This window comes from Cervus elaphus, chromosome 19, assembly GCF_910594005.1.
Source record: "Cervus elaphus chromosome 19, mCerEla1.1, whole genome shotgun sequence".
Taxonomy (NCBI): Eukaryota; Metazoa; Chordata; class Mammalia; order Artiodactyla; family Cervidae; genus Cervus; species Cervus elaphus.
In genome coordinates, this window is record NC_057833.1 from 81,594,257 (window position 1) to 81,616,480 (window position 22,224).

The 22,224-nt window shown below is 45.7% G+C and overlaps 1 protein-coding gene across 2 annotated transcripts in view; it reads left to right on the forward strand.

Moving 5' to 3' along the window:
- The window catches only part of BFSP2 (beaded filament structural protein 2), a 72,801-nt gene that overhangs the window by 39,895 nt on the left and 10,682 nt on the right, over positions 1 to 22,224 (forward strand). For both annotated transcript variants that reach the window (XM_043875331.1, XM_043875332.1), the window contains exons 2-4: positions 8,743 to 8,825; positions 13,710 to 13,866; positions 14,829 to 14,990. In XM_043875331.1, coding sequence (XP_043731266.1) covers positions 8,743 to 8,825; positions 13,710 to 13,866; positions 14,829 to 14,990 — 402 coding nt within the window. The remainder of the gene's footprint in view (positions 1 to 8,742; positions 8,826 to 13,709; positions 13,867 to 14,828; positions 14,991 to 22,224) is intronic.

Below are 22,224 nucleotides of genomic sequence, written 5' to 3' on the forward strand. Positions count from 1 at the left end.
AGAAAATGTTGCTCATCCTTGCCCTTTTTGAAACACAATGATAGTCAAATCCCTCACCTGCCCTGCTTCACGTGAATCAGCTCATGTGATTCTCCCAACTACCCCAGGAGGCAGAGCATGGCATTATCCACATTTAATGGATGAGGAAACTGAATCTTAGATCACTTATCCCAGCAACTGGCCCAAACTGGTGAGGGAGGAGCTGGGGTCAAGAATAGGCCAACACGTTCATTGCCTACACACCATTTACACTGTGTGGAGAGTCGCAGATGTGATCACCAGAGAGTGGGGGAAGGGGATTGACTTAGATGTAGGATAATCCAAGGAGGAAGGAAGGGAGGCAGCAAGGGCCAGTTTGGTTTTTTGTTTTTTGTTAGTTGCTCAGTCGTGCCCAACTCTTTATGATCCCACAGACTGTAGCCTGGCAGGCTCCTCTGTCCATGGAATTCTCCAGGCAAGAATACTGGAGTGGGTAGCCATTCCCTTCTCCAGGGGATCTTCCTGACACAGGAATTGAACCTGGGTCTCCCACATTGCAGGCAGATTCTTTACTGTCTGAGCTACCAGGGAAGCCCCCAGTAGCTCCACCTGAAAGCCTAGGGTTCATCATTAATTCCTCTCTCATGCTCCCTGCAGCTGCTCCATCCCCACCTCCTCCCTAGTCAAAGCGCCATCACCTTTCCTGGGTGAATGCAGAAGCCCTTCAGCTGGGCCCTCGGCATGGCCCCCAGTGTCCTAAGCTCCCTTCCTGCAGGAGTCAGAGGGGTCCACTTACCATGGGGGTCACCCATGTGCCTGTTCACAAGCTTCCAGTGACTTCCCAGCAGAGGCCATCTCCTTTCCACACTTCCCAAGACCTTCACCCTGAGATCTGGCCTCTGCCTGCCTTTCTAACCATGTCTCCTACCATACCTGCTGATTCCCCAAAACCAGCACATAGCCAGCACAGAGGAAATCATCATCACGTGCTGGAGACATAAAGGCAGGAATGAGTGAGTGAATAAAGCAGCCTCATAGACGAAGCCATGTTCAAGATGAGCACGAAAGTGGGGAAGAGTTTCTCAGGTGGCCAGGTTCGGGGCGGAAGACCAGGTGTTCTAGGTAGAGACCACAGTGTGGGCCAGGACAGCAAGGAGGGCCAGGGGCAGCTTGGGGGCGGCCTGAGCAGGACTGGAGGCAGGTCTGTGCAAAGCAGAGGCTCTTTAAGTCCAATGTGCATTGTAATCCCCTGGAAAGCTGGTTAAAACAGAGATCATTAGGACCCACTCCAGAGATTCTGACTCAGACATGGGAGGTGAGGTCTGAGAATTTGCATTTCTCACAAGTTTCAGGTGATGCTGATCCTGCGGGTCCAGGGACCATACTTTGAGAACCACTGGGGTAAAGTCTGCTAAGGAAGCCTCCACGTGGAGGCGCAGAGGAAGACAGGTCCAGGGATGTCAGATGAGACAGCTGCAGGCCACGCCCAGAGCAGCTTGAACCCACACAGCCAGTGGGCAGCCCCTCCCACCAGCACCATCCCTCACAGAACACCCCTGCCCACCTTGACCTCTGACTGCCATTTCCCTGCTAGTCAACCCCAGCTACTCTCATCCACAGCATTTTAGGCTTTGCAGTTGACTTTTGTTTTTGCTTCTAGCAAAACCAATGAGTCCTAATCCCTCAAAACCAGCTAATCTCACGTAGCAATTTGTCCTATTGCTGCTATGATGGTGTTTCTTTTAACAGAAGTGGTGTTAAGTTACATGGCCTTGATGGTAGGAGTCCCAGCTCTGGGCAGTGGGACAGTGAGAAGGAAAGGATGTCACCTGCTACTGTCCCCAGCATACCTGGGGACAAGCTGCCAGGCTGCCCTCCCTTAAGTCTGCCCTTGAGAGTCACTATTACATACGTTTATGTTATACTTTTCTCCTACTAGAAAAGTGGACAGGTATGGCCCCAGGGTCATGAATTGCATTCCCAGCATCAGTCAAGGACTGTACATCTTAGTGTGTGGTATTTTTATTGCCTTCTCCCCAGAAAGAAAAGGTGATTGGAGAAATGAGGTTAATTTGCATCCACTATAGCCATAAATCCAAGAGGACCAGATAGCTAATGCACGCCTCTTGCAGTCTTAAATACAAATGACCTCTGCTGTCTGGGGCCTGACAGCAAAGCATGTAGCCGCACAAGCCGTCTGGGCCTTCAGAGTCAGACCATAGACTGCCTCAGCTCTTCCCAGCTTACAGAGCTCAGAAATGAAAGCTCAGGGACTTAGGGTGGGAGATGGCTTGGATTGATTCGCTAGCATTCTCACACACGTAGGGAAGATGTCTCTTTGTCTTCATGATGGAGTCCAAATAGGAACTGGGAATCCTGACTCTTCTGTGTTAGAGCGAAGACAGAAAACAGTCCTCCACAACACGGTCTCTCTTAATTCTGATGTGTCTTTTGGTTTCCAAAACTGATGACAAAGATTTGCACACTTTCAAGTCACATTAACCTGGCTTGGCCTTCTGGCTCTGCCACATTCCAGCTATGCCATTGGGGCAATTAATATATGCCTTAGCATCCCCATCCGTAAAATGGGTGTGTTGATATCAGCATGGGGGCGATGGCAGGGGCGGGGCATGAGCATGTAGTGAAGTTGTGAATGTAAGTACTGAGTGGGAGGTGGGGCCCTGTTGGTGAGCTGAGATCTGTTTAATAGCTGGCTCTCCATGGATAAAAGGTTCTGGGGCACAATATTTGCCAGTCTCCCTAGTGGAGCTACTGTCACGCAATGACATCAGGCTACACACACAGACACAGAGCTAGGAAGAGAGGCATGTAGGACAGTGTTACACAGTTTCACCTGTCTGTTAAAGAAAGATGTGCAACCTAGGAGTTGAGGATTAAATTTTATTTGGGGTCCTACTGAGGATTATAGCCCAGAAGACAACCTCTCGGATAGCTCTGAGGAACTGCTTGGAAGAGGTAAGGTAAGCTGCAGGATATAGGAGTTTTATGCTAGAAAACAAACATCAAAAGATTACTGCTAATCATTAGAAACTGACATCTCAAGCTGATGATTGCAGTGCTTTTATATATAAAGGGAGATGAAGAGTCTGAGTTCATTGAAACTATTCCTTCAATATGCATCTTAACTATCTAAGGCCAGCATCCAAAGCACAGAAGGCTTCCTGTTTTCCTCCATCCTGGGTTCTCAGGGTGCACCAAGGAGGTAGGGGGCAGCTGCAGTGGCTGATGGCTTGGTCCTTGTAGAACTATTAATAGAATGGCAGGCAACATTCTTTGTTTACTGGAATGGCAAGCAATGTTCCCTGTCCACACATCACTATAGACACAATAGAAACAAATAACCTCAAAAGCAGAGATGACAGTCAAACATAGTAAAACAATTTGGAACTGATGAGTATTCATTACTTTTGTATTCTGAGTCTTTATTACTTTTGTTTTTAATATAATTATGTAATTGTAGGGCTTCCCTGATGGCTCAGATGGTAAAGAATCTGCCTGCAACGCAGGAGACCTGGATTCAGCCGCTGGGTGGAGAAGGTCCCCTACAGGAGAGCCTGGCAATCCACTCCAGTATTCTTGCCTGGAGAATCCCCATGGCAGAAAAGCCTGGGGGGCTACAGTCCATGGGGTTGCAAAGAGTTGGACACGGCTGAGTGACTAAGCACAACACAGCACTTGTAAAAGTTCACATAATTAAAATTTTCGTGATGGCTATGTTTAACAACCGGCTCACAAAACTCCTGAAATAGTTAACAGTCAGCCCTGGCGAGCCAGTCCAAGCCAGCACCAGCAAAAGGAGCCAGCAAAAGGCGGGGGGCGGGGGGGCGGGGCGCACACTTGTGGATGGGCAGCAAGTCCGACTTCCCCTCCTCTTCCTTTTCTGTCCTCAGCCCCAGAGAAGATGGTTTTCCCAGATATAGAGACAAAGATGGTCCCTGTTCCACTGCAGGCTCCATGCTTACTTTTGGCCTCGGCCACAATCCCAGTCCTCAGCCTGTGCTAAACCTCAGCTGAGTCCCCGCCCTGGACCGGCCTCCTGGCCCTTTCCTGGCTGCGGGCGCTGAGCCACCAATGACACCCAGAGGCCGTGGCCTCTGCGGGTCTGACGGACCACAGAGGAAGGCTCGCCGTGGCTCAGGCCTGGCTGGAGGTCTATTTTAGGATCCCGCCTGTGGACATGGGGTAGCACCGCCAGCCAACTGTGCTTTGGCAAGTGGGGACCTATAATTAGCCTCTGCCTGAGGCTGGAATAAACCCCTTGTTGATACTAAACAACAGTGAAAGCAGGAAGGCCCCCAGCTTCCCGGAGCCCAGCGCTGCCCAGCCTCCTCGGACAGAACCACTTCATCTGCTGGGCAGCGTCCAAACAGTCCCAGGCCGCCTCGGGTCCTCATCCGGGGTGAGGAGGAGAAGCAAGGGCAGTGTCCCAGCCTTGCCTCCTATCAGCCGGCACCTCTTACCGACTCCTGCGCCGGGGCTCCTGGCAGCCTCCTACTTAGAGTCTGCAGTCCATCAGGAGGACGTCACTGATTCCCACAAGCCGCGCCCCAGCCGTAACGCAGCACATGTAAGAACTAGTGTGTTTATTCTGGACAACCAGACATGGGCGACTGCATCCCCAGGCACCTTTCTGCTTTTCCAGATTTGTGTGCCTCTGAGCATGGTACACACATACCGCCACTCATGCCCCAGGGTTGAGTTTTGTTTTTAACTTTTTCTGTCCAACCCCTCTTCCCCACTTTTAAAAGCAGCCACAAAATGAAGCTGTACCCAAGAGAACAGTTTAAACCTGGAGCTCCCTCAGTGGCACGCCCGACCTTAGTCTTTATACATGTATATATACTTATCTATTTATGGCTGCACTGGGTCTTCCTTGCTGCCCAAGGGCTTCAGTAGTTGCACACGGGCCCTAGAGCTTGTGGGCTTCAGTAGTTGTGGTGCACAGGCCCAGTTTCCCCGCAGCACGTGGGATCTTCCCAGACCAGGGATCGAACCAGTGTCCCTTGCATTGGCAGGTGGATTCTTAACCACTGGAACACCAGGGAAGTCCTGCATAAATCATTGCTTTATTCCTTTTCTTAAAGGTGGTCTTCCAAATGGTACAAGCTGCAGGCCTGTCCTGCCCACATCAGCCCCACATGGCCACATAGTTTAGAGCACTTCTGAAGCCATCTTCTCTGTATCAGGGTTTTTGAGCCCACAATCTGGACACCTTCTATGCCTCGAGGTCCCATACCAGGGTGGAATATTTGCCAGGGGTACAATTGTGATAAGATGAGCAGAGTGAGTGCCCTGAGCTTCAAATTCATCATCTGCAAAATGGCATCACTGAGCATCCAGAGACAAGGAAAGGGACTCCTGATATGGGGGTGGCAGTGCGTGAAGAGGATGAAGAGAGGGCTGGGTCAGAGCTGCCAGAGATAGTCCTCAGAGGCCTCACTTAGCCAGAGCCCTTGAATGAACTATATTCAACAACATAACTATATCTTCTTATTGTCTGTATTCTTGATGCTCAGACAGCTGGGGCCTCCTTGACAGGCAGAGACTGCGCTTTCACGGGGCTAGCAAATCCTAGAGATAGTAACTACTTACCTGGGAGAATGCCTTCGAGATGCAAATCAGCCCCTTCTGAGTCAGTACCCCAACCTGACTCCTGTTGCTGGCTCTCACCTTCCAGGAGGCAATATTCCTCTGCTCCAACCACCCAGGGCTAGGTGCCAGAAAACTGGGGACCACCACTGTAGCATAGAGACCACTGAAATTATTTAAACCAGCCAGTCCCACCTGCTTACCTTGCCATGCCCATTTCTTCCCATGAAAACCACGATAAAACCTTTACCCATGCTTTCCCCTCACCCCTTCCTGACTAACCCTGGTGCTTCTCCAGATGTTGATGGAATGGGCATCACAAGCCAGAGCTTGGGGACACAGCAATGAACAAGGGGCTGACCTGAGGAGGGCTACTTCAGCACGGTGAGATGAGACTTTGCTGGGGAAACAGGACACACAGGGTGGACCAAGTCCCAGCTCCAGGTGGAAAGAATGGTGCTCTTCTGATCCAGTAGGGTCATCCTGTGTGGTTTGTCCACGTCATTGATTTTCCCAACAGCAACCTCATCTTCTCACTGCTCCAGCCCCACTCTGACACACACAGGGGAGAAGGAAACTGGTGTCTGTCTCCTTCTCCCCATTCTTTCTCATTTCACTCCAGTCTCTGACCTCTGGTGCTGGAAGTCCTCCACCAAGTGAGCAAAGAACTTGCAACTCACTAACTGTTCAGAGCAAAGGACTGATAAGAGCCTAAAACAGTCATTTGCATCATTTTAGTTTTTCAATTTTACATATTTTTATTAACGATAACTTGTGCTGTGCTTAGTCGCTCAGCCGTGTCCAACTCTTTGTGACCTCGTGGACAGTATCCCTCCAGGCTCCTCTCTCCTGGGATTCTCCAGGCAAGAATACTGGAGTGGGTTGCCATGCCCTCCTCCAGGGGGTCTTCCCAACCCAGGGACTGAACCCAGATCTCCCACATTTCAGGCAGACTCTTTACCATCTGAGCCTCCAGGGAAGCTGAAAACTTAACTTACATATAGTAAAATACACAAATCTGTAAGGTACAGCTTAACAAATTTTTACCTATTATGTGTGTTAATCACTCAGTCATGTCTGACTCTTTATGACTCCATGAACTAGAGTCCACCAGGCTCCTCTGTCCTTGGAATTCTCTAGTCAAGAATACTGGAGTGGGTAGCCATTCCCTTCTCCAGGGTATCTTCCCAACCCAGGGATCAAACTCAGGTCTCCTGCATTGCAGGCAGGTTCTTTACCATCTGAGCCACCAGGGAAGCCCCTTTACTTATTATATATCGGTGTAATCATCAGATCCAGATATGGAACATCTGGGTTTTTTTTTAAATTTAATTTATTTATCTACTTTTGACTACATTGGGTCTTTGTTGCTTTGCACAGGCTTTCTCTAGTGGGGGCTACTGTTCATTGCAGTGCAAGGGCTTCTCATTGTAGTGGCTTCTCTTGTTGTGGAGCACAGGCTCTAGGCACTCTGGCTTTGTTATTTGTAGCACATGGGCTCAGTAGTTGTGACATGTGGGCTCTAGAATGTGCAGGCTCAGTAGTTGTGGTCCACGGGCTTCGTTGTTCCCTAACATGTGGAGTCTTCCCAGATCATGGATCAGATTCATGTCCCCTGCATTGGCAGGTGGATTCTTTACCACTGGGCCATCAGAGAAGTCCCTGGAACATCTTCATCACTCCAGAAAGTTTTCTCAGGTTTGCTTCCATTTTTAAAAATGTTATTATTTATTTTTATTTTTGGCTGTGCTGGGTCTTCATTGCTGTGTGAGCTTTTCTCTAGTTGTGGCAAGCAAGGGCTTCTCTGTTGCAGTGTACAGGCTTCTCATTGTGAAGGTTCTCTTGTTTCAGAGCATGGGGCTCTAGGGCACACAGGTTTCGGTAGTTGCAGTTCCCCGGATCTAGATCATGGGCTCAGTAATTGTGGCACATGGGCTTAGCTGCTCCAGGGCATGTGGGATCTTCCTGAATTAGGAATCAAACCTGTGTCTCCTGCATTGGCAGGCAGATTCTTTACCACTGAGTCACCAAGAGAGCCTCTTGCCTCCTTCTTTTAAAATACCAGTTAGTTTATCCACCCAGCCCAAACTGAAGATTATACAAAAGTCAATATGTAAAAAAATATATGTTTTTTAAAAGAAGTTTCTCAGGTTAAAAAGAGGACCATCCCCCCAATTCCCACCTGTGGGGATCTTGAGAGGTGTTGTGGTCCAAGTTTGAAAAACCATTCTTCTCCATGAAACCTCTGAACTGTATACAATGTTTATGTTCATATGTATGTTTTCAGAGTGGACAGAATTCTAGAGCTGTCCATCATATGCTGCTGCTGCTGCTAATTCGCTTCAGTTGTGTCCGACTCTGTGCGACCCCATAGACGGCAGCCTACCAGGCTCCTCCGTCCTTGGAATTCTCCAGGCAAGAACGCTGGAGTGGGTTGCCATTTCCTTCTCCAATGCATGAAAGTGAAAAGTGAAAGTGAAGTCGCTCAGTTGTGTCCGACTCTTCACAACCCCATGGATTGCAGCCTACCAGGCTCCTCCGTCCATGGGAGTTTCCAGGCAAGAGTACTGGAGTGGGTTGCTATTGCCTTCTCCATGTCCATCATATACTTAAATATAAATAGTTAAGTTTAGATAAAATTGAATGCTCCCCTTCTGCAGTTGCCTTTACCACATTTTGAGTGTTCCATAGCCACGTGGGGCCACTTGTTGGCCCACACAGTGTAGAACAGTTCCAACATCACAGAAAATTCTGTTGGACAGCACTGGTCTAGAGAGTTCATCAGCTTCTCAAGGTGTCCATGACCAGAAAATGTTAAGAGACACTAGGTTGAGCCAGTGAAACTTTGTTTAAGGAGCCAGAAATTTCTCTGGAGAGCCAAAAGCTCATCGTTGTGAAAGAGGCTATGGACAAGTCTGCCTTAAGTAATCTTTTTGCTCCAAAATCCAACCCTAAAAGCCCTTAAAATACATCCAGATTTTAGACTTTAGTGTTTATCTCCTCCTCTCTTAAAGAGCGATACTTGAATTTTAAAAATACTTGCCATGAGAAAAGTGCTCTCAGCGCCCCAAAGCCTCTGTGCCCAGCATGAGGCCCAGTGGGAAGTGGGAAGACGTGGCAGTGACCTTGTCCTTCGGTGTGTGGTCGTTCTAGGTGGGCGAGGCGGTCCTGGAAAACGCACGGCTCATGCTCCAGACAGAGAATATCCAGGCGGGCGCGGACGACTTTAAGGAGAGGTAACACTCTGCAGCAGAGGGGACTGTCCCTCCACACCCAGGACTCCTGGGCCACTTGGGTAATGTGTCTGCAGCAGACACCTCAGTGTCACAGAAGGCTGGGTGGGATAACAGCGGTCCTGGGAGAATCCAGAACCAAGACCACTCCACTCAAGCGCTCCTTGTCGACACAAATAGGTCTAAGGCCTCAGAGATTTCACGAGTGTCACTTGGTTTACAGCAGGGGTCTCAAAACTCATTGAACATTAGAATCACCTGAGAGGCTGATAGAACACACAGATGGCTGTGCCCACACTCAGAATTTATGATTCAGTAGGTGGTACCTAAAATTCATATTTCTAACAAGGTCCCAATGATGCTGATACTCTGGTCCTGGAAACACTCTTTGAGAACTACTGGTTTGGATCTATGCTTCTCAATTCCAGCTGCAATGAGAATTATCTGGGTACTTGAAAGTGCCAGTACACAAGCCCCACAGGCTAATTAAAACAGAGTCCCAGGGATGGGGCCAGGCCTCTGTATCTTTAAAGTTCCCCAGGCTTTCTTGATGTCCATCCAGCCTTGAGAACCACCTCTTTGGCGTCTAATACAGTATTTCCAGAAATGTGGCTGATTAAGATCATTTTAAGTGGTATGAAGATTAACATTTTATTTTTAATGGTCATTGATGTTTATGTTACCTTCTATTTACGGCCCATGAAACTGTCTTTCCACTATAGTGCTACCATTTATAGTATCAATTTAAAATTTATTTAATATAAAGAGCTTTTAAAGTTTGTTGATTTAAGGTTTGCTCTTTAAGTAGGTGAACTTGAGGAACAATAAAAAGTAAATAATGATAAAGGAGATAAACATTTAGGGCAAAATCATGGAGGAGAGTGAGTTTTGCAAAACACCGGCCTAATGGAGAAGCAAAATGAAGATGCCCTTTTATGGATGAGCATAGTGATTTTGAGAATATTTTGTGGGAAAGGTATCCTGGGAGGTGAGCAAATGGGTGAGTCATGGGATTGTTATTCCATAAAATGGCAAAGATGAAGAAGAAAGGCATATAGTTGGGAGTCTGTAGGGAAGACCATGATCCCACAGTCATTCTTATCTTAGGAATAAGAAGGGTGTTGTGATGAAACTCCAATACTTTGGCCACTTGATGCGAAGAACTGACTCCTTGGAAAAGACCCTGATGCTGGGAAAGATTGAAGGCAGAAGGAGAAGGGGACAACAGAGGATCAGATGGCTGGATGGCATCACCAACTTGATGGACATGAGTTTGAGCAAGCTCCAGGTGTTGGTGATGGACAGGGAAGCCTGGCATGCTGCAGTCCATGGGGTCGAAAAGAGTTGGACACTGAGGGGCTGAACTGAACTGTGATGAAAAAGGGAATCCCCACCATCTCCTCAGATCCCTAGTCTTTTCCTTTCTCTGACACCAAGCTCCTCTACCTGCTAAAAGGCCTCCATTAGTGGCCACTCTGGAGTCAAAGAGACTCTCAATCAGCCAGGGTTGCCATTTACCCAGCACTGGTAGCCAATGTTACAGGCACACAAAGAAGTGGATCCATCATCCAGTCACGATGACTCAGTGTACAATTAAAGACAAACACCAGTAAATAGCAAACCATTCACACTAAATTTAATGTGGAATTTAATTAAGTGTGATAAAGCAGGATCTGACCAAAATGTCTTTCATTCATTTATTCCTTTTGGCATTAATTCATTCATTCATACATTCATACCTACCTTTGTCCTGCCATTCAACAGAATAGAATGTAAACTCACTGAAAGCAGCGGTTTGATCTATTTTGTGCCCCATTGTATCACCAACTTCTAAAACAGAGGACATGAAATAGATGCTCAACAAACATTTGTTGAATGAATGAGTTCAACATGTCTTCGAATGTCCGCTTATCCCAGGCCCCTTGCCAAGCGCTGGGAGTGAAGTGAATCAGGCATGGTTCCTGACCTCAGTGAGCCCATAGTTTAATGTCAAAGACAGAGGAATGAGCAGACAGTGGTCTCACTGAGCATATATGCCATCACTGAGATGAGCCCAAATGAGGGAGGGCTGGCAAAAGAGGTGATACCTGATTTGGATCCTGAACTCGTGTAGAAGTTGACCAGGAAAATAAAGGACACATGATTTTCCAGGCAGAATGAGCAGCATGTGCCAAATTGGGAGGACATGAGAAGACACGGTGTGTTAGCAAAATTCCAAGCAGCTTGGGAGACCGGGACATGTAGAGCAAACGATCCTGGAGGACCACATCAGCCATTCCAAAGGGCTCAGACATTATCTGAGACCAGAGGAGACCCTCAGAAGGGGTCTGAGCGGTGGCCCATCATGACCAGACTTGAGCTTTAAAGGAAGCTTTGTAGTGGTAGAGAGAAGAGGCAGGCAAATGAGTAGGAAACAGTGGAAGTGAAGGGTCTGGATTGGGACAGTGGTTGGAAAGTCAGTTTATCAGATTATTGAGGAGCCAGAGGATGTGACAAGCCATCTGAGCAGAGAGATAATTCACTGTGGTTAAGTACAGTCACTCTGCGGGCAATGCTGTGAGTCTGGGAAGACTCGAGAAGGCAGGTGTAGTTCAGGGCTGGCCTGGGATGGTAGTAGTGGGCAGACTTGAGTGATGGGTTGAAGAACTAACTGGCTGGATTTGAAAATTGTCTACTTAGCCTGAAGAGAGAAAGTTAAAGGTAAATTCCAGGCTTTGACCTTGAGTAATTTAGAACACTAGTGATTCTTTGAATGAAATGGAAAATTGAGGAGGGAAAGCTTGTCTAAAATTCAGGCATTGATAATGAGTTTGCTTTTGAGGAAGCTGAGTTGAGCTGATGGTGGAGCAGTCAAGCAGAAGTGATGAGATGCCATAGACACCGTCATGTCAGGGAGGCCTGCAGCTCAAGGCAAGATGGGTCTGGGTGCCATGAGCACCCAGGGGTTCTAACTGAAGCACCACTCAAATTAGGGTGGTAAAAAAGGCTACAAGTTTAACACCAGCCTTGGGGGATGTCACAGAGATATTTCAAATCCTCAGAGGACTTCCAAAAAAATGGTCTGTAGGGGACCAAAACCTCCAGTAATGCTGAATGGATCATGTGCTGGAAGGGACCAGGCTCCCTGGACAGGTGAGCAAAACAGGATTGATGAGGCACATGAGGGGTTCTTCCAACTTGGGTCAAAAGGGACCATTCCCCATTATATGAGTGGCTTTCCATTTCAGCTGGAGGGACAGTATTTGTCTCCAAAGGGACTAAATGTTAATAAGAATACAGTCCTTCAAAAAACAATACATTTGGGTAGAAAATGTAATCCCATATATAGAACACAGACAGATGCTTCAGAAACTATCCTTGAGTGTGGATTCAAAGATACAGGTCCAGCTCTGAAGGAAGTCTCTGGTGGTATGTCACAGGGCTCTGTCCTCAGACTTCTCATTTACTACTTTTAACTGCAAGGTACTTGAAAGCAGATGTGACAAAATGACCAACGATCCAAAGCCAGTAGGGGTGGTGAAGAGTAGGCTGACAGAATCATGATTCTGGTCCCAATATATTGGAATAATAGACCAATGAAATTGTAAGAGGATTGACATGAACTCCTATTTTGTGATTCAAATACTAGGTGCACTTAGAGAAGACAGGAAAACTGGGTTTCAAGCAGCTCTTATGAAAAATGTTCAGGGGTTCTCCTTGTTTAGTCAGCAGCAAATACAGCTGGTCAAACTGAAACAAACAAACACAAACAAAAACTCACAATGCAAATCTTAGTGTGTGTGATGAATAAAATTAAAGGGTTTAAACAAAGGAGCAGACAGTCCCACAGGACTCTGAACTGATCAGAGTGTGTTAGTGTGTTAGTCACTGTGTGTTAGTCACTCAGTACTGTCTGACTCTTTGTGACCCCATGGACTGTAGCCCACCGGGCTCCTCTATCCATGAAATTCTCCAGGCAAGAATACTGGAGTGAGTAGCCATGCCCTCCTCCAGGGGATCTTCCTGCAGGCAGGTTCTTTTCCATCTGAGCTGCCAGGCAAGCCCCGTGTTATTGCATAGTTTGCATATAAATCCAGGTCTCCAGTTTCTGTAGAAGACAAAGGCACGCCCCTTCTGATGCTGCAGTGTTGGGGAGGGGATGGGCAGCAGGGCCCCTGTTGCTGAAGCATGTGTGTTCCTAGGCGCATCAATCCCCACTTCTCACTTTGGCCCGGACCTCGCCCTCATCACTCATCTGTATACCCTCTTGGCCCCTGAAGGCATCTGGGTTTGCAGCCACAGTCCTGAAATTTTACATGGGCTCTTTGGAGAGAGGAACACACTCTTCATTTTGAGATTATTAACACATAGCTTGGTAATCAGCAGATTCTCAGTAATGTTTGTTAAAGTATCCTCGGTTAAAAGGATGACAAATTAGAACAATGATGACAGTACTGGTCTCCTTACCTGGAAATGGTCTCTTGGAGAAGCTTTCCCTAGAACTCCTTGCTTCCAGTGCTCCATGAGGCTCATACTTTGTTAGCCCAGGTGCCCTGTTTTCAGCAGTTGTCTGCAATCATTTTTATTTTAATAAATCAATATGTAACAATTGCATTAACAGTGCCCTCAAACCCACTGAGGAGAAGGAAATGATGACCCACTCCAGTACTCTTGCCTGGAAAATCCTGTGGACGGAGGAGCGTGGTAGGCTACAGTCCATGGGGTTGCAAAGAACCAGACATGACTGAATGACTTCATTTTCTTTTCTTCCTTTCAAACCCACTGAAACACTGACTTTTAATATTCATTTCCTGACTATCCCATAATTAGCCTGTTGGTCACATTTACAATCTGATTGTTTTTCCTTGGGGTTATCCACTCCTGCTGATTAGATTCTTTTACCTACAGGTATGAAAATGAGCAGCCATTTAGAAAGGCAGCAGAAGAGGAAATTAACTCTCTGTATAAAGTCATTGATGAAGCAAATTCGTCAAAAATGGATCTGGAGAGTCAAATAGAAAGCCTGAAAGAAGAACTCGGCTTTCTGTCCAGGAGCTATGAAGAGGTAGGTGGGGACTGGGCTGTCTACAGATCCGGAAGCCCTCACCTGTCTGGCTGAGCTTCACAACGCAAGTGACAACAGCCTTTCTGTGTCACTTGCCCTGGGCTATGGGTAAAATACCAATAAAATATTTCAGATTCTTATAGTGGGTGAAGTTATTGTGAGTCTCAAACTCAAATTGCTTCAGGGACCAGGCAGGTACATAAATGGGGAGGGAGCAGGTCCAGGCAGCGGTGAATGATGGAATGTGTGTTGAATTAAAGGGAGCATCTCCCAAGGTTTCTAGCTAGGACCTTTTTTCAACACTGGACAGAACAAACGAAATAACTCTGAGAGTAGATCCAGGCTGTAGCTTAGTCACACTTTATAATAAAATTAGGTCAGATCAGAGTGACAAGACCAAAGGGGCCCACCAAAGGTGATGTGGTCCAGTGTCCTGCAGAACTGCACTGATTCTAAACTACATCACACCTGTCACTGATCTAAGATCTAAAATGCTTGCAGTTGAAAAAGTGAAAACCCACTTAACCATGTTCACATTGGGAAGTTACTTCTTTTGTCCAACCTTAAGCTAACCACTTCCTCCTGTTCTTAGTTCCATGTTTGTTACCCTTTTTAAAAGGTACCCCTTTTTAAAAATTTCACAGTTATCTTTAACTTTCTTTCCACCTACTCTGACTTTATGAAGTTCATAAGTTTCATCTTGCTTTTGTTGCTTACTCTGTGTTGTGATTTATTTTGAGTTTTGCTTTGGGTGGGTCTGGGATTGTGAAGACCAACCTAAGAAACGCATCCTAGGGAAAAGAGAATATGGTGCCCAAGCTGCCTGTCTCTGTGGAGCCCCACAGTTGGCAGCAGCAGACTGAGAAGCCAAGTATCGCTCATGGAGCTGGGCTTTGGCTGCTAGAACTTCATATCTTTCCTTCTCCTCTTGAACTCACTGAGGTGTGTGTTGTCATTTTCAGGATGTGAAAATGCTGTACAAACAGCTGGCAGGGTCTGAGCTAGAACAACTGAATGTTCCCATTGGCACTGGGCTGGATGACATCCTTGAGACGATCAGAATTCACTGGGAAAGAGATGTTGAAAAGAACCGGGTGCAGGCGGGAGCCTTGCTCCAAGCTAAGGTGAGAGACAAGACCAGCACCCTCACTCTGCCCTGTGCAGAAGGAGGCCGAGCAAAGGTGAATAGTAGCCAACATGTGAAAGAAGAAAAGCAACCATTTCAATCTCATTAGACAGATAAAAACATGCAGTTTACAGCAATAGTTTTTTGCTCACCTGTCTAAATGCAGAAAATGTTTAAAATGTTAATACTCAATGTTGGCAAGCATGTGGGTGCTCTACTGAGTTATTGAGAAGCACAAACCAGTCTGACATCTTTGAGGAAGGGATTTGATGGTATGTATTGAGAGTCTTAAAATGCCCCTACCTACCAATTGAATAATCTAGACCCCATCCTAAAGATATAATTGAAAATATAGATAAAGTTTACATCCATATATACCCACTGAAGCTTTATTATTACAAGGGTGAAAAAATTGGGAGGAAAAACAGATAAACATTTAACAACAGGAGAAAGAGTAAGCCACAACCTGAGGATGCAATAGAATATCAGGCAATTATTAGAAATTAGATTTATGAAGCATTGACAGCAGTATGGGGACTGCTCAGGCAATAAGGTAAAATGGGAGTAATAAAGAGAGTACAGAATGCTATGTACCAGGGGTCAGCAAACTCGCTCTGTATAGAACAAGATAGTAAATACTGAGGCTTCTGGGCCAGAGGTCCTCTGTTGCAATACTCAGCTCTGCCACTGTGGCGTGAAAACTGCTGTGGACAGAAAGTACCAGTGAGCATGGCTGTGTTCCAATAAAACTTTATTTTCAGAAACAAGAGGTGAGTGGGCTCTATTTGGCCTCTGGACTGTAATCGCTGACCCCTGCTATACCCAGTAGGTAAACCATTCAAACAAAGATGCTAAGCCTCAAGAAAAAGTCAGAAGGAAGTTTAGTTTATTGTACTTCAATTATACCTTTATAATTATATAATTTAGGGCTTCCTTGGTAGCTCAACTGGTAAAGAATCCGCAATGCAGGAGACCCTGGTTCGATTCCTGGGTTGGGAAGATCCCCTGGAGAAAGGACAGGCTGCCCACTCCAATATTCTTGGGCTTCCCTGGTGGCTCAGATGCTAGAGAATCCTCCTGCAATGTGGGACACCTGAGTTCAATCCCTGGCTTGGGAAGATCCCATGGAGGAGGGCATGACAACCCACTCCAGTATTCCTTCCTGGAGAATCCCCATGGACAGAGTAGCCTGGTGGGTTACAGTCCATGGGGTTGCAAAGAGTTGGACATGACTGAGCGACTTAAGCACAATTATACCTTAATTAAGCTAAAGGTATTAGCATAAGCAGTGGTTGTCTTTAAGTGAGGGACCCATTTCATGTTGTAGTGTTTTGTTTTTTTTCTTGTTTTTGAGTATTTCTCAAACTTTTCTTAAATAGTATGATTTATATTCGTGGAGGGAAAGCATCTTTTATTAGACCTCAGAAATAAGAAAGGAATTAACCAGAAAATATAAAGCACAGGGTTTGTTCTTCCCTCCTCCATCTCCCACCAATTCATGACTCTGGAATTCTGAGGCAGAGGATGAAAGAGCAGAAGAGGAAGGGAAGCAGAAAGGAAGTGAGAAAAATAAGATAGAATTTGAAAGAAGGCAAGAGGGTTGCTCTGAGATCTTGGTGACCATTGAGTGGGTCTCAATGCTGACTGCACAGCAAAATTATTTCAGAGCACTTTCAAAAATACCCAGACCCAAGACCAATTAAATCAGAAGGAGGAGAGGGACTTCCTGGCTTTTAAGTTCACTGATGATTCTAATACATAGCCAAGGTTGGGGACCATGGGTTGATCAAATCTACCAAAAGGAAATGAGGAAGGCCTTTTCTGTTCTTTCTTTTCTCAGCCCTCCTCAACCTCTGCCCCCACATATCAACAGGAAACTTCCCCACAGGGTCTTCACAAATGTGGACCTCCCCAAAGTTCTCCAGTCCAGAAAGTGTCTTCCACTCCCCAATTGTCTACCTTCTACCCCTTTCCAACACCTCTTCTTTCAACTCCCTGGGCCAGGTCACTACAAACAATTTCCACAGCAAATAGTGCCTAGTAACTCCATTGAAATACAGCCTCCACAACCGTGAGAGGTGAAACAACACAGAAAGGGAAACCAAAACATAGATTTGGTTTGGGTCTGTTGTTTCTTAGGGGACTCGTGAATATTTACAATGAATGACCCTACAGACCACCTGTCCCATTCCCTCATTTTAGAGGTGAGGAAATTAAGACCCAGAGAGGGCAGTTGATGTCCTGAGGTCACACAGCTGGTTGTAACACCACTGTTTAGCTCTCCTGACTCTGGGTCCAGGGACCCTTTCTCTGCACTGGGCTGTTACTTCTCTTTGGCCCTGTTCCCAAAGCTAAATCATACTGACCCAGCAGTTTGCAAACTTGCTTTTGTCCCAACACCCCCGGGGTCCTTGCCACACCATAGTGATTATCTCTCTGGGAAAGGGTGGAGGGGCACTGTAATTAACTGAAATAAATTGTGCATCGCATGAAAAATAAAAAATTTTTTCGCTATTATTCATCCCCTACCCTCTTGAGAATCATCATCAGCCCAACAGTCGTTCAAACACTAATTCTAAACAGATCCATTAGAGTTTTTTTTTTTTTTTTTTAATAGAGTAATCTGAAAGCTACATCTCAGAGAATACAGACAGTATTTGTTTCAGTTTGGCCAATGCTTCCAGTGGGCCTCTCGCAGAGAGGTGGAGCCAGAAAATATTTGCAGAATGAGTGAATTCTTCTAATCATCCATAGCAATCAGAACTGACAGCCAAAAGTCCTCCAATAAATAGTTTTGTCAGTTGCCATCATGCCCTCAGGGGCTGACTTTTGTCCAGCCTGAACATCTCTTGTCGGTTTCTTGGCGGCAAAGCGTAAATGTGAAATAGCTTAGCACACACTTCTTTCAAAACTTTTGCAGAGAGAATACAGACATGTATTTAATTACCTCTCAGTCTGGAGAGGCTAAAAATTAATTGACATGATTAATTTGTCTTCATTTACATTCCCCCAGAAACTGATCCTGAGACAAATGTAGAAGTGTAGGTAGTTTCTTTGGAAGTTGCAGGAAGCAGAGAAGTGAACCAACGAAGAACACACTATCCAGCCAGCTCCCACTGTGAGAGACTGGAGCGTCCCCATGGTGGGTCAGGGGGACAGTAAAGAATATAATAGAGACAAGGAAGCTGGGGTAGTGATACCCTCTCCTGTCAGTCGTCTGACATCTGCTAGCAGAGTGACCTTTCAGAGTCTTCAGAGAGAGCTCCCAGGTGCGGAATCTGGCAGTGGGAAGGAAGCTGGGGAGAACTAACGTGTCACCTAAGGAGTCAAGGTGGATGCTATCAGCATCTGCTACCACTTTCCTGCCAACTCTTAATCAGTAAAAGCTTGTAAAGAAGTTCCTGATGGGTTCTCTCTAGTCATGGTGTTATAGATGTTGGGAACCTCAGTGGCCCAGTTGTTTTTTTTGTTTTTTTTTTCCTTTATTTACTTTTAATTGAAGGATAATTACAATATTGTGTTGGTTTCTGCCATACATCAACATGGATCAGCCAAAGGTATACATATGTCCCCTCCCTCTTGAGCTCCCCTCCCACTCCCCACCCCATCCAGCCCCTCAAGGTTATCACAGAGCCCCAGTTTCAAGTCGAGTCATACAGCACATTCCCACTGGCTATCTATTTTACATAAGTTAGTTGCATCTCTGTCCCTTGTTCACTGCAGCTGGGTGATGTGCACAATAATCAAAGGCTTGCTTAATGTTGGGGGGGGGCGGGCGGTGCTCTGATGAATCCCTCGGGGGCAGGTACTCCACAATAAATAGATCACTCCCATGCCTTCTGCCCTGACAGTAGGCCACATTTGCCTCAGATCAGTTTAAGGCATTTGTGGTCAGAAACTCTATCTGCTCTGTAACCATCGTGCCTCAAATAGTCAGGATGACAGAGTGTGGAGACGGTTAAGAATGAAGAGAGGTGAACAGATGGAGATGAATTGTGAGGTTTCTGGTTGTTGCTAACTTAGAGCTGGAGGAGACACTGAGATTGACTGGAATGATGTGCTGTGGTGAAAATGTCCGTGGGCAGGTGGGCGGAGGGGCTGGTCTGTAACCTGTGCAGCAGACCAATGAGGCAGCTCAGTCGAGTGTGGGTATTGAGCACCTGAAGTGTGCCTGACACGACTGAGAACCTGAACTCTTGATTTATTTTTTATTACTTCTTACATAAATCACTATGTGTGGGCTAGTGGCTACCATACTGGACAGCATGGATCTAGATCTACCCATGAGCAGCTAGAAGCTTTGGATAACATGTCACATGTCATCGGTATTCACAAACACTAGCTTGCCCTGTGAGGGTAGATATTTTATACAGGCTGCTGTGTCTGTGCCTTTTCTTTGCTTGCTTTTACCTGGAAGAGTCAATATTTTCTAGGGTATATGAACTTGGATTAAATGCATTTCTGGGACTCAACTGTCACCTGCTCTAGGCTGCAAGATGGGAAATTAGAAGCTCCATGTGGTCCTGCCATGATAGTCAACAGGGGGAGTTCCTTTGGGAGAGCAGACTCCGAGAGTATCTGTAATCTTGGGGTCTCTGTGTGCTGATGAGTTGGCTATAATCTCAATGGCTCTTCCGTGAAATAAGTCCTCACAGCAAGCACTGAAGAGGAGTCATGTCGTTTCTAAACTTCATAAAAACACCACAGAGTTAGCTTTGAAAAGAGCCCCAGCTTACTTTTATTTCTTACTTTATTTATTCATTTTAATATCTAATACCCTCACTTGGTTCAAAATTCAAAATATACAAAATAATAAACAGTGAGAAGTGTCACTTCACCCATGTCCCAGGCACCCAGTCTTTGTTGTTGGGTCAATAAATGTTACCCTTTTCCTATGTGCCCTTTCAGAGACATTTTATGCATATACAAGAAAATATGTACATATTTTATCTCTTTCTACACAAATAGTATTATTTGGAACATACTGCTTCTTAGCTGCACAATATTGTACCACAGAGGGCAACAAAGCTAAATATGGCCCACAAGCAATATCTGACCTGCTGCCTATCTCTCCACAAATAAAGTATTATTGGAATGTAGCCATGCTCATCATTTACATATTGTCTACAGCTGTATTTGCATTATACCAGCAGAGTTGAGTAGTTGCAACAGAGACCATATGGTCTGCCAAGCCTAAAACATTTACTTTCTGGCCCTTTACAGAAACATTGCCAACCTTTGTTCCAGCTAATGTGTATCCCAGGGTTTATTTAACCTGCACCCTGTTGATGAATGGTGGCTTCCAATCTTTCCTATAATATTATAAATGATTAGTCACTAACTTTGTATGTCCCTCCTTTCCCAATATAAAAATGTATCTGTTGGATAAATTTATAGACATGGAATTGCTGGAGCAAAAATTATGTGCAATCAGTAATTTTGATAAATATTGCCAAATTACCTTCCATAAAGGTTATAACAATTCTCATTAGAAATGTTTGAGAATATATATTCCCTGCATCCTCATCAAGACTGAGTTCTCACACTGTGATCTCTTTGTGATCTTTGCCAATATTATAGGTAAAAATGGTTTTTCAGTATATTTTTATTTTGCCTTTGTCATATTATGAGGAAGGTGGAGCATCATGGCTGAATTTCATCCATAGTTGCTTTTGTGTATTCTATCAGATCATATCTTTTGCCCATTTTTATTAGGTCTTGGACTCTATTACTGGTTTGTAGTGGCTATTTGTATGTTAGAGAAATAATTAATTCTCTTTCCATGATATAAGTTGCAAATATCTTCCTAGCTTGTCACCTGTCTTTTTTTTTTTTTTTTCTAGCCACATTGCATGGCTTGCAGGATCCTAGTTTCCTGACCAGGGAATAAACCAAGCCTTGGCCGTGGAAGCACAGAGTCCTAACCACTGGACCACCAGGGACCTCCCTGTCACTAGTCTTTTTACTTTTTCTTTTTTTATTTATTTTTATTAGTTGGAGGCTAATTACAATATTGAAGTGGGTTTTGTCATACATTGACATGAATCAGCCATGGAGTTACATGTATTCCCCATCCCGATCCCTCCTCCCACCTCCCTCTCCACCCGATTCCTCTGGGTCTTTTTACTTTCTTTATGGTGGTTCCAGCTAGCTTTCAAAAGCTGTTGTTAGCCTGTAAGGAAGTGTTAGTATAGGAGCCAGGGGCCAGAATTTGGTTCCTGCAGCTGTGTGCTGTGGTGGTGTGACCCAGCTGGTGCATCTGGGGGCAGGTGTGGAGAGTCAAGAGTAGGAAAGATGAAGAGACTGTCTCACCCTTCTCTTTACCTGACTACCCAGCATAATCACAGGTGTTGTCAAGGGCGCGCCCAGGTCCTCACCTCCTATATTGTGTTTTCAACCCCATGACTGGTCAACACTCAGTTGACTATCAGGGGATCACTCACTATTACAACCTTGTCCTCACACCTTCTACCAAGAAATCTTCACTCACTCACTCATTCAGACGCTGCTGTCAAGCACAAACCAGGCGCTAGGCCCCGAGCTTGGTGCTGTGGACACAAAGTCCCTGGCTTCAATTCTTGGCTGTTCCTGGCACCTGATTCTGCTGATCTCAAAGCTGTCTTGGATATTTCTTAACAGTAGCTCTTTCCCAAGAAAAGCATAGAGATCTTACTTCTAAACCAAGAGATCTGCAAAGACAAGACAGCACAAATCCCTGAGACATTAAGGTCGGGGGGCTTGTATTCAACATTTGGTCTCCTGGCAGGGACAGAGCGGAGGTGAGCCTTCTTAAGAATGGGGTGATCTCCATGAACCAGAGCAAAAGTGCTGTCATTCCAACTTTTTCAATAATTACTTTAGGAAGAAAAATTTATTTTTCTTCTCAGAATACTCCTCCTTCCTGAGCCTCTTCTTCCTTTCATCAGCGGGCGCGCTTACCCGCTACCAAGAAGGCAGGGGTCTGCCAGACCACATGCCCCCATGGGTTTCCTTTGGCAGCTTCAACTGAGGCTGCACATTTCTCCTGTACCCTAAAGAGAGAACCTTCAGCAGCCAAACAGCTCTCACGTAAATTCAAGGAGATATTTGGCTCAGCCAAGCCAGGCCAGCTCTTCTGCCAGTGTTGATGTTTCACTGAGGGAGACGAGAATTTCTTTTTAATTCCCACTAAGGAGAACCCACGTCCTCCTGGGTGGCATCCAGCCTTCTCCCTAGTAAATCCTACATCTGGC